General features: G+C 39.2%; 1 protein-coding gene across 1 annotated transcript in view; it reads right to left on the bottom strand.

The window, feature by feature from the left end:
* Positions 1-1,033: 1,033 nt before the first annotated feature.
* MCM9 (minichromosome maintenance 9 homologous recombination repair factor) overlaps positions 1,034-12,979 on the bottom strand; it is a 40,393-nt gene continuing 28,447 nt past the window's right edge. Inside the window, exons 8-13 of the mRNA XM_060753248.2 lie at positions 11,029-11,203; positions 7,372-7,574; positions 6,195-6,398; positions 5,428-5,510; positions 4,266-4,411; positions 1,034-3,049 (exon numbers count right to left, since the gene is read on the bottom strand). Of these exons, the coding sequence (XP_060609231.2) occupies positions 1,561-3,049; positions 4,266-4,411; positions 5,428-5,510; positions 6,195-6,398; positions 7,372-7,574; positions 11,029-11,203 (2,300 nt within the window). The 3' untranslated portion in view covers positions 1,034-1,560. The remainder of the gene's footprint in view (positions 3,050-4,265; positions 4,412-5,427; positions 5,511-6,194; positions 6,399-7,371; positions 7,575-11,028; positions 11,204-12,979) is intronic.

Below are 12,979 nucleotides of genomic sequence, written 5' to 3'. Positions count from 1 at the left end.
CTTATAGAGTTTTTTTTTTGCGCTGGATTCAGATCTGTGTTCATTTTTTCTCTATCATGTGTAATTTTAAAATGCATTAATTACTTTATTTGCCTCACTGCAAAAACTACACGTGATGGAGCAAAAAATAAACACAAATCCGAATTCTGTGCAAAGAATTCTGTAAGAATGATCAAAAATCATACCTGATGAAAAATACTTGTTTGCTTGTGATTAATTAGATTCTATTGATATCAGTTCGTAAATGCATTAATTATTTGATTAGCCTCATCGCAAAAACTACATGTGATTGAGAAAAAATAAACACGGACCTGAATTCAGCACAAAAAAAAACCTCTATAATGATCTAAAATGTTATCCAATGAAAAATACTTGTTTGCTTGTGATTAATAAGATTCTATTGATATCAGTTTGTAAATGCATTAATTATTTGATTAGCCTCATTGCAAAAACTACATGTGATTGAGAAAAAATAAGCACAGACCCGAATTCAGTGCAAAAAAGCTCTATAAGAATGATCTATAACTATAGCTGATGAGAAATACTTGTTGGCTTGTGTTACATGAATATAATGTGAGATGTGCAGACTTTACAGTAGTCTGCTGCAATGTACCATTTGTCATATTTTAAAAAGGTGACATGATGGGAAAAAATGAAGACATATTTAAAATCAGCCTAAAAATTGTTTAAAACTGTGCTACCTTCATTTCTGATTATTACAAAAAGTTTGTTTTTGTTGGCTTGTGTATGTGTTGAGGACTCCACAGTAAACAATGAAATTAAATAATGCAGAATGACTAGAGTAGCAGAGCCTACTTACATTTATTGCACGAAAAGATGTACATACACAAGGGAGCCAAGAAAGTGACTTTCCTCATTTATACCTAATTGATACAGTGTGAAGATCACACAGTGTGAAGATCACACATTATGGAACAGATTGTAAGTTTGATGAAGCAGTGAAGGAAACAATGAATGCTAGAAAATACACAATCACGGTGTTTTATTTTTATATATATAAAATATAGTGTGTGTGTGTGTGTTTCTTCTTTTATTTGAATGAGAAGTCAAACCGAAACTGACCCAATTGTTGCACAGGGTAATAAGCAGACGGCAGGAAAGAAATAAGCTGGGGGGGGGGGGGAGGATCTGTTTCATTAATATCACAATTTTCTCATTCTGCAATTTTACCAAAATATTCCAAATTAAACCATCAATGGCATTAGGCATCTTGAAATAGTTAGCTTGAAAGAATTAGCTACGCCAGCATCTGATCTACTGCTTTCTTCAAAGGACTCCTCTGTAGTTAGTCCTGCTGACTTCAATAAGATTTATTCTGTTTGAGGCTAAGAGTCTGAGTGCCCTAAAAACACCACCATCCAGGGGAGTGAGATTTCAAAGTAGGATCTGTTTTCCGTCTGATGCCTTATCTATAACAAAGCCATTTGGGTCCTTATTATTTCAGGGCAAGATGAAACTAGTATCTGTCACTCCCCTCTTCCCCCAATCTCAAATTAAGCCAATTATGGAAACTGCGTATCTTTCTGACAAAATTATGTTTTAAGATGTGGCTTTTTTCTGGCTCTCTTCATTCCAATCGAAGTCTAAGTCTGTATCATCAAAATCTGTTACTGAGAACAAAGATATGCCTGCGACCACGCTACTTTTGCCAAGTTCAAAGCACTTCCTTGTGTGGCCTGTGCTATCGTTTCGGGGCTGCTTTGGCCTGTCCTCATTTTCACTGGTGACATTCAGTGAAACTGAGCGAGGCTCTTCTTTTGATTCTGGAGCCTCTCCTTTGGATTCAGCAGATGGCGTGAAGGCAAACTTGGCCAGTTTTGCTAATGTGCTGGAACACACTTTCTTTGTGTTGAGGCCACCTAGTACTTCTCCTTCGCTGGTATTTTTTGTGGTTGAACGAAGACAACTTTCATTCTGTTTCTGTTCCCCTCTTTTGTTATCACAGACTGGTTTCATCATGCTCTTACTTCCTACGTTAGCATCCACTATTTTCTGGCATTTCTCAGAACATACTTCCTTCGGCCTCGCCTCTAATGACACATTTGTGGTAGAAGAGCTAGGGCCGCAAACAGTGGGTAACTGGGCATGAGCCTCATTTTTAGAAGAATGAGAAAGCCTTGGCTTCTGTTTAAAGGAAAACCGAGTCAGCTTGGGAGGTGCAGGTCCTGAGTTCTCAGGCATTTTAGGTTCCTGGAGACTCTCTCCCTTCTCTGCTTGGTCTCTATTTCGCTTTTTGTTTGAAGTTACCAGTTTCTGGTCCCTTGAAGGCACATTGTGCAAAAGTGAAGCCTTGAAGTCCATGATAGGAGACCGGGGAGCAATGCCTGGATGAGAAGACAATGAAGCTGGGGGGTCTTCAGACTTAGGGTCAGGGGTGCTTGCACAAAACCCACGGACCCTTTCAATGTTTACCTTCTGCCACTTCTTAGAGGCCCTCTGAGTGACCACTAAGTCAGGGGAGGGAGGGTGAGGTGAAGGCTTGTTGCTTGCTCTTGGAAGCAATGCCAAAGGCTTGCCTGCCCTCTCAGGAAAAAGGATTTCTTTTGTAGCAGGATTACAAGGATCTCCTGCAGCTGCTGTTGCCAGTGATTCCTGCATTCCAGTTTGCTTGGCTTCTCTTAAACAGGTTCTCTCTTCAGAGCAGACCTGGTTGCTTGGTGTTTCTGAAGCTAAACGTTCTTGAGATGGTCCTGCAACTGGAGACTTGCAAGAACTCTTTTCGGCCTCATCGCTGCCACCGGCTAAACTATCAAACCAGTTCAAACTGCTATCATTGCTGCTCTTGCTAGGTTTGGCAATAAGTTCTATTACTCTGCTATCATTCGACATTTGGCTGTTTGTGAGCACTGGATCTCTGTCAGTTGCAGGGTCTTTTTTGGCAACTGGCGGCTGCAAATGAATTATTGGATTGTTTCCTTCTTTGTCTGAATCTTGAGGATGAGATGTCTGCTTTGGTTTCCCAAGTGAATGATGGTTGAAAGATGCTTCTTTGGACAGCAGCAGCTGAGATGAATTTTCATGCTGTAGTCTACAAAATAAACACATATATCTACATTTAGAAAATGAAGACCCAAATTTTCAGAATGCCTGAAAAATTCCTTGTATTACAAAATACACAGAAAACGCTGAAATCTGAAAATGAAAAATCTAGTATAATTGCTTTATTTGGAATGAACAAAGGATTTCACATGCAAGACTACTGCAACACGTTCCACATTGGGTTGCCTTTGAAGATTGTCTGGAAGCTTAAATTGGTCCAATGAGTAGCAGCCAGATTGCTCACTGAAGCAGCGTACAGGGAGCACACAACTTCCCTGTTACAACAGCTCCAATGCTTCCAAGTTTAATTCAAAGTGCTGGTTTTAACCTATAAAGCCCTAAACAGTTCTGGCCCACCTTACCTGTCCGAATGCATCTCCTCCAGTGAACCACCTCAGAGATTAAGATTGTCTGGGGAGACCCTGCTCTCAGTCCCACCCCCCCTCGCAAGCCTGACTGGTGGGGATGAGCTACAGGGCCTTCTCAGTGGTGGCCCCTCGACTGCAGAACTCCCTCCCCAGCGAAATCAGGTCAGCCCCTCCTTCCTAACCTTCAGAAGGAAAGTAAAATCTGGGCTGTGGGATTAGGCTTTCGGAGAATAGTGCAGTGCAATAACAGATTTGGAATATGTGCAATGACTATGGAATGGCTTGGACTACGATTATGGATGGCATGATTTTAATATGGAATGGAATGTTTTTAAATGTTTAATATGTATTCATTTTAATTTAATTTTAATTTCAATTTTAATATTTTGGAATTGTATGTGTTTTAAGGCACCAGATAATTGTCTCTGTGTAAAATGCCTTGAGTCCCCTTTGGGGTAGAGAAAGGCTGGGTATAAATAGGGTAAATAAACAAATCAAGTCTTATTCTTGATTTTGTTTACAATGCAGGCCTATGTACATTTGCTTAAAAACAAGCCTTTCTTTTTTAATGGAGCCTGCTCCCTACCAAGCTTGTTTCAAATTGCCACTGCAGTTCTTTACGGTGATTTTGTATCTAAACAAACAAGTAAACAAAACTGACCAACTCCCTTTTCAGCTATTAATTATTTAGTATCATGTGCTTTCGGACCATTCCTCCGAACAGCAATGCTATTAGCGGTCATCATTTAACCTTGCCAGTGGAAACAGCATGGGTATTATCTTAATCCAACTGCATTTCAATGTCTATTTTTTCCTCTTGGAGAAATGTTTCCCCACCTGTCAAGTCTTTTCAGTTCTTCATGCAGGAGGTCTCGCAGCTCCAGCTTCTCCAGAATCAGTTCACACTGCATTCGGTATTGCTCCAGTGGGTTCTCAGGAAACGAAGTGTGCAGTGCATTGACTCCTCCGAGAAGGGCGCCTCCCTGCGGAAAGAAAAGAAATGCAATGCAAAAGCCAAGATAAATTAAACACAGTAAAGACATATTCATTTCTTTTAGCACCAAATAAAATTATTGGGCTATTTAAACCTTTCTTTTACAGTAGGAGTGGGCACTTGTGGGAGTCTATGGGGCTGCATTAGACTATCCTGGAGATCTCCCATCTCCATAAAAATATTTTTTGTTTTACCTCTAAATGATGCCAAACACACTCTAGGGAGCATGGCCCTATACAGGCCATCTCGTGCACTGCAGTCAACAGAGGAGGCCCTGCTCTTGGTCCCACCCCCCGTCTCAAGCACACAGTTGGTGGGAATGAGAGAGGGGGCCTTATCCGTGATCACTCCCCGTCTTGGGAACTCCCTCCCTAAAGAAAACAGCACCCAATCTCCTTTAAAAAAAACAAACCCAAAACTCTTGAACATGCACTTATGCACTTTAGCGCATGGAGAGAAGGAGAACTAGGACACTTTCAACTCCGTCGGAATGCTGGCTAATTTATTTATATTCCACTGCTGCTATGGTACATAAGAAAGAACAACGATGATAGCCATATTTAAATTGTTTTTCAGGGTCTATGCTTAAATTATTAATTATGTTATCAGTATAATTATATTTATTTGACTATTTGCATTTTGTTTTTCATTTTGATGTTAATTTTTCTTTTGTTATAAGTTTATGGTTATTATTTTGTATTATCTTGTAGTATTTTTAAGATGTTTGTATTCATTTTAGGGCATTGGATGTTTGCCTTTTTTGTGTGCAAACCACCCTGATTCTCCCTGGGGAGATAGGACAGTTTATCAATAATAATAATAATAATAATAATAGTTATTATTATTATTATTATTATTATTATTATTATTATTATTATGGCATCATTTCTACCATGTTTGGGGATCTTCCTCTTTGAAACTTTGGTATCCACAGCTTCTGCTCACAGGCATCTGTAAGGCTATTTTAGTTATATGTTGTAAAATAATATCTAAAAGGAAACCTACCTGCATAGAGGACTCCATCACTGAAACCACAGTTACAGCATCTTCCACAGTTACCGTCTCCCTAAACATTAACCGAGCATGTGCTAAAAGGTAGTGAAACATGAATAAATGTTAGAAGCAGACAGTGGGATTAAATGTAGTGCCGAATTCATAATGGCAGGTGAAGCAACATAAAGTAAAGGTAAAGGTTTCCCCTGACACTAAGTCTAGTCGTGTCCAACTCTGGAGAGTGGTGCTCATCTCCATTTCTAAGTCCAAGAGCCAGCACTGTCCTTAGACCCCTCCAAGGTCATGTGGCCAGCATGACTGCATGGAGCGCCGTTACCTTCCCACCGGAGTGGTACCTAATGATTTACTGACATTTGCATGTTTTCAAATTGCTAGGTTGGCAGAAGCTGGGTCTAACAGTGGGAGCTCACCCTACTGCCCAGATGTAGCAACTCAGTGGTTCAATGTGTCACCAGGGGGGCTTTAACTAACTGTATAAATAGTAAAATTTCAATTATTCCAAGAATATGAGCATTTTTTGTAAAGCTAACAAATAATAAAGAAGAAACTGTTTTCAGAAGTGCCAATATTTATTCAAGCTTGGCAAGTTCTTAGAAATAACATTTCCTTCTTTGGGACAACCAGCAACTTACAAAAGTGAGAAATGTGGCTTTCTTGTCACATTAGACTCTCTCCCACACTTAGGACTTTCCCCATTTGATCCCTTTTGCTTGATGTAACCATTTCAAGAGAAAGGAAAAGAACCACTGAATCCTCACCTTCAGCTAACCGTATCAAGCTCTCCAATAAGCGGATGGTGGTTCGTGCAGCATTTCTGCAGTCGCTCTGCCTCTGCATCTGATAATAGCGGACAAGAATCAGGTTGCTTTCCTCAGTCAATACTGGCTGCAGGCTCTTTATAAGGCAAAAATATGTTTTCATTTTTTCCATAGTCCAAAGCTTTTCAGACACACTTGGGCAGCCTGCAAAAAGAAATTTTCAAAAGCAATGTTGCTGAATACACGAAGTTTGAAGTAAACCAACTATGTTAATTTTAACTAAGACTACTTTATTTTTGTCTCTTGAGAGCATGATTTAAAAACAATATATTTTATGGGAGAGTGGATTTTTTGGGCAACTGAAATAACACTTCTGAAGATCTACTATATATTTTGTGAATTGTCATAATCTTTGTTTTTAACAGTTCGAAGAGATAACCAGGTATATGAACCTAATTTGCCTTGCATGAATACTAGTGGATATATACAACTAAAGAGAAGATTCAATCAAATAAGTTTTTAGCTCTTCTCAGGAAGATCATACTTTACAAAAAAGTTACGATTTTCCAAATGGTAGTGAATGCCAATTAATCTCCAAAAGGTCACACTTCCAAAAAGCTTTGGAGATTCTGGTTTTCCAAAAGGTTATGATCTCAAAGATCATCTTTTTCCAAAAGCTTTCCATTAAATCAACATTATTATTTGGGGTATGATAGAACATCCAGAGATGCAGAGAAATGACTTTAAAATTACTAAAATTAGGAAAGCCCAATTGCTTTGAGCTCTTAGATGCTAGATTCATTTCGCTTTGTGTGCATGATTACATTGCTGTTGTGTGTAAGGTTGGGTACATCAAAACACCTAAAAAGATTGAATTTCACTGTCAAAAGTAAAGTTAACAACTTGTAATGATCATATATATTTAAAATATTGCAAAATAGCCTGAGATTATTTATTTTCAAAATGTTTTGTAATCTAGTATAATCAAAGAATATAGTACAATTGGTGGCATACTTTTTTGTTAAAATAGTAGAAGTCAAATGGGATAAATCAAAATACAATTTCCCTATCAGCTGTTGCTATTGATCAGTTTTAAGTGTTTCGTGAACACATGAAAAAAATGTAGCTAGTGTACATGTCAATACGTGGTGTAGAATAAATGCAAACGTCACCATACCTTTATTTTCTAATATGAAGGAAGAAATGACGCGATCCCATTCTTCGTTTTTTGCATCCAGCAATACCAAGACAAGATCAAACCTGCTAAGAAGAGGACTTCCAAGCGCTATGTTCACTGAGACAGATTCATTGGGATCATACTGGCCCTTGGGATTGGTTGCTGCCAAAATAGTGGTCCTTGTGTTCAGTTTGCACACTAAGCTAAAGAGAAAGATGATAGAAATTTAAATAATCAAACTATGAAAAATGTTTAAACTTCTTGACATCTTTCATTTTAGACTCCACCTGCCCCAAAAGCATTTCATAAAATTGTATGCAGAGTGAAATATATCCATGTAATAAATCACATATTGGGCAACAGATGAAATCAGGATCTGGGAAATGACATTTGGGCTGGAGGCCATGCTCACCATTTTAAATGTCAATTAGCCAGTATTTGAATGATTTAATTGGTACTGCATTTCTTTTATTCTAAGACGCACTTTCCCCCCATAAAAACATCTCTAAAATGGGGAGCGCCTTAAAATAGCAGGGGCTTTAAAAATATATAAATAAATCCTTTTTTTTTCTGTTGGTGGTACTGAAATTTGTGTGTGTGTTACAAATGATGGCATCTTAGAATTGAAAAAAATACGACAATACTCTGTTGTTGCTGTTCTTGTTGTTAGGCAAGTGAAATTTAAGTTTGGAAAGCCAGTCCTGAAATCTTAAATCTAGATTCTGTCAGGCACTACATATCCAGCTCCATCCTCATCTTGACTCAAGCTACTAAACTGCTATTAAATTCTACCCAAAAAATCGCTATTTTTAAAAAAAATTGAATAAAAAAATCCTGACTCTCTATTTAAACCCTGGCTCTTCTGCTGTGCCTTTGGTGAGTAGATGCACAACATGACACTACTGCTCCCCACAAAGCTTCTATCACTGGAGTACATGCCCCCCCCCCCAAATTGGAAAGTTTGGTTCCACAACCCTGTGTTTTTTATGAGCTCCCCCCTCTTGTAAATAACTTGCTCCTCTTCTTATCTCATTTGAGTTTTTTAACATTTTATCCTGCACATGTGGCCCGCCCACTGTCACCTTGATTGTGTTATTGTAATGTTATATTGTTATTGTATTCATATGTTTTTATGTAATTATGATGCTGTTGCTTGTTGTTTATGTTTTTGGTTTTATTTTGTTGCAATATGTTGTCTGGGCTTGCCTCATGTAAGCCGCCCCGAGTCACCATTGGGGAGATGGTGGCGGGGTATAAATAAAGATGATGATGATGATTATTATTATTATTATTACTATTATTATTTTCTGGGAGATATGCTGAAGCAGAACAAGATTTCATTTAGATTAAAGAGGCTGGAAGAAATTACCTTTACATATAGAGAGGATCTCAAGTGAACTCTTTACAGCAGTAATTCCCAACTTTTTAGTGCTAAGCCCAGTCTCTTACTATTAAAACACATAATCGGTTGGTAGGAATTATTGCAATTTTCCCCTTTGCCTTTAACTGTATCTTTCTTTGTAATTCTTTTCTTTTCTTTTTATTTTTTTGTTTTTATGTATTTGGAGGTGTATGTGGGTGTGAGATATACATACATACATAAGCAACATGTTTCTTAATACTTCCAACACTGATGTTCTTATGTAGTGATAAACATACTGCATTTAGGGTGAGACACAAATGCTCTTTCTCTCTCTGTATATTATGGTGCGCAGATGTTTTCACAGATGCTTACAGAGTTTCGGTATGCAAACAACTCTGGCTATAATAAGAGTATCTGGAACCAGTACACATTTTCCCTCTTCCTTAATGTATTTGACCTTGACTTAAGGTTTGGTTTCAGAGCTCCAGAAGAGTGTTTTGGTTGCGGCAGTCATAGCATGCCCCCCTTCATTGCAGACAGCTAAACAGCTGTGCGAAATCAGATTTAGGAATAATCTATTTCGAGGTGGTGCCATCTTAGCTCTTACCTCATGTATTGAGTGGGAACAAGTGTAGCACCAATAATCTTAGCTTTCATATCAGTAGTACATAACATGGGAAAAGTATTTTGTCTCTTAGCCAGAAACAACACAAATTCAAAAAAGAAATCGATGTTGACTCTGCTCTATAATACCGTAAGGATTTCTAAATATGGAAGCAAAACCTTGGAGCCCCAGAACAAATACTTGGAGTAGAAAAGGGGTCTAAAATTCCATCTTCAATACCAAACAACGGTTTCATTTCTCTCCTGACTAAAAATGGGTTTTCCCTCCCTTTTTGTTCAAATAGCATCCAATAATGGTCATTTTAAGGCTGTGTTTATGCTCAGTCTTACACTGGTACAAGAAACGGGATTACAGCATAACAATCAGAGCACACGACTTATAACAACTATACTGGTTTCATATAAAATTCTACAGCACACAGCACACTTTGTTCTATTTCTTGAGACCAACCAAGAACGGGCAACTTGGAAGTTCCTGAACAGGTTCAGAAGTGGAGTGGGCAGATCAAAAGACAACTTGGCAAAATGGCACTACCAAGAAGAATCCTCCACCTTGTGTGACTGTGGAGCAGAACACTGCATCTGTATGCTTACCCACTCTGCATCTGTATGCTTACCCACAATGCCTGTCTTATGGACAGATGAATAATTATTTAAAGCTACAGACAATGAGGTCACTGTTGCCCATTTTGGATCTAAAATTATTTAGTCACTGGTGCTTCCTGTATTTTATCAGTTTTATACTTATTTATGCAGTGCTTTTAACATGAAATAAATATATTTCTTGGGAGTGCAAACATATGCAAGTGTGAATATGTCCAATGGAGATATAACCCAGGATTTGAATTTAGGATTTATCTCTATTGTAGAAAAAAATGGCTGTTTGTTGGGAAAGTGGAGGGACAAATAGAGAACAAACTAGCAAGATTAGAAAACTGCTGGTACTCATCATAAAGTAACATCAAGAAAATCTTTCAAAAATCATGCAGTTTGACAACGATGGGACAAAGAAATATGTATGAACACCATAGGGAATAACATCACCATCAAGTTACTCCAAACTCTCTTTAAGGAAGGCTATTGTTTCTCAGGAATGAAAGGATATATTTTGTAGGCCAGGAGTAGGCAATTCCACCCCTCCAGATGTTTTTGGCCTACAAGGCAAGGGATTTCTGGGAGTTGTAGGCCAAAACACCTGAGAACCCACTGGTTGAGAACCACTGGTCTAGAAAGTCTTCACCTAGGAGCCCTTTCTTAGACCTAGAGAGAGGACACCCTGGGCTACACAGCATCAGGAGTAATGAATCACGTCATTAGCATTCACTTGTAGTGCCTTGACTCACAGTGCCTGCCTCTGGAGAAGGATCCCTCAAAACTAATAATTTGGACTTGCTCAACTCTATATTCATCGCAAGGCCCTTTTTCAAAACACCTTTTGTTTCGTTCTCAAATAGAGGCAGAAAGGGGAGGGAAGCATCTCTCTTCTGTGAATGCCTAAGCTGCCACTATGGACCACACTGGTTCACATGGAATATCAGTGAAAGTGTCAACAGACAAAAATGAAAAAAAGGGGGCACAGATGCTAATTCATAGCACATAAGGAAAAACAGACACTTACCCAAAGGGCACAGATGCTAATTTGTAGCACATAAGGAAAAACAGACACTTACCCAGCTTTTGCTACACTGATTGTTTGTTGCTCCATGGCCTCATGAATGCTGGTTCTGTCATGTTCTTTGATGCTGTTAAACTCGTCAATACAGCAAAGACCCCCATCAGCTAGAACCAACGCGCCAGCCTCCAAATTCCATTCTCCAGAGTCTTTCACAGCAGTGACCGTCAAACCTTCGGGGGGGGGGGGGGGGATGTTTTTTTTAATAATTTGAAAAGTTGTTTTTTTTACAGTGAGTGTTCAACTCTGGCTGAAGAGTAAGCTTTGAGTAATGCTTGTTAAGGTACCTTTCATACTATACAATTATTGCATTATAGTTACGGTGGTGTACAATGAAAACTCTGGAGACCATGGCTCAAATTTCCACTTGGCCATGAAACCAATTGGGTGATCTAGAACAAGTCACTCTCATAGGTCCTTTCCACACAGCTGAATAAAATCCCACATTATCTGCTTGGAACTGGAATATATGTCAGCGTGGACTCAGATATCTCAGTTCAAAGCAGATATTGTGGGATTTTCTGCCTTGGTATTCTGGGTTATATGCCTGTGTGGAAGGTGACGAAAACCTCTTCTGAACTAATCTTCCAAACAAAACCCTGTGATAGGTTCATTTTAAGACCACCTGAAGACAGAAATCACTTGAAAGCACACAAAACAACAACAGCAACTTCATTTCAGCTGCCAAGTTTCTACCCTATGAAGTCATGGGGAGCTCACTGGCTGATAAATTTAAATATCATTCCCTGAAAGGAAAAATCCCAGGATTTCGCAAGAGGGAACCGCAGTAGTCAAAGTGGTATGATAGTGCTTAGCACAGCGGGTTAAACCGCTAAGCTGCAGAAAATCCTGCCGCTCGAAAGGTTGGCAGTTCAAGCCTGGGTTGGGATGAGTGCCTGATGTCAGCCCCTGCTTCTGCTCACCTAACAGATCAGAAACAGAAATGTGAATAGATAAATAGATACCACTTTAAAGCCGGAAGGTAATAAAAGGGGTCCATAAGGACATGCCGACGATTCAATTGGGACGATACCTATAGACGTCAAAAGCTCTTTGGCGTGGAAGATGGAGTGACAACACCCCCCCCCCCCCCCCCCCCCGTGGCCAGAGTTGAGCACAGCCTCCAGATGCTGGAAGCAAAAAAAAAAAAAAAGATGAGAAAGCCTTTTCCTCTGTTTAAGTGTTGTCTGTCCTTGTTAACTGTATAACGGCATTGAATATTTGCAGTATATGTGTTCTATAATCTGCCCTGAGTACCCTCAGGGAAATAGAGAGGAATATAAATAAAGATGATGATAATGATGATGATGATTATTATTATTTGAAACATAACAAGATGAGTCCACAGCAGACAAGATCACTCTGCTGACTGTTGTATTGGATCACACGTCAGATTCCCAAGTGTCTAGTATTGGCAAATAATGCCTGCTGATCCCAGTAGGGTAGCCTTTTACAGCTGGTAATTTTGTCAGTGCCAATTGTGTTTAAGTGCAGGCCAAGGTCTTTAGGCACTGCTCCAGTGTGCTGATCACCACTGGGACCATCTTTACTGGCTTCTTGTTTTTGTTTTTGTTGTTATTATTATTAGTTGCTTAGTGTAAAAGATCTTATGGTCTTAGAACTCATGAATATGACAGAGTTACTGAATATAGGTGAACAGAAACAAGAAACTCCTGGCAATGATCCAGTTACAGAATGAGGGAGTTGTAGTCCAATGTACTAGGAAGACTACGTTGCGAACGTTTCCTCTAGATAAGGGTGCAATTGGGCAGCCTGAAAGATGGCTGCGGGCCACTGGCACAATGGAGGGATAAAAACAATTTGTGGTGTGGCCCTTCAGGCATGGGGATCCCCGGGTCTACTGCTTGGGGATCCAACAGTGCACCAAACCGTATAAAATTCTTCAAGGAATGCCTGATTCATAGCTCTGAGCCATGGCACTTAGTGGT

Source organism: Anolis sagrei, chromosome 1 (genome assembly GCF_037176765.1).
Source record: "Anolis sagrei isolate rAnoSag1 chromosome 1, rAnoSag1.mat, whole genome shotgun sequence".
NCBI classification, from domain to species: domain Eukaryota; kingdom Metazoa; phylum Chordata; class Lepidosauria; order Squamata; family Dactyloidae; genus Anolis; species Anolis sagrei.
This window is presented reverse-complemented; position numbering and strand designations above follow the sequence as displayed.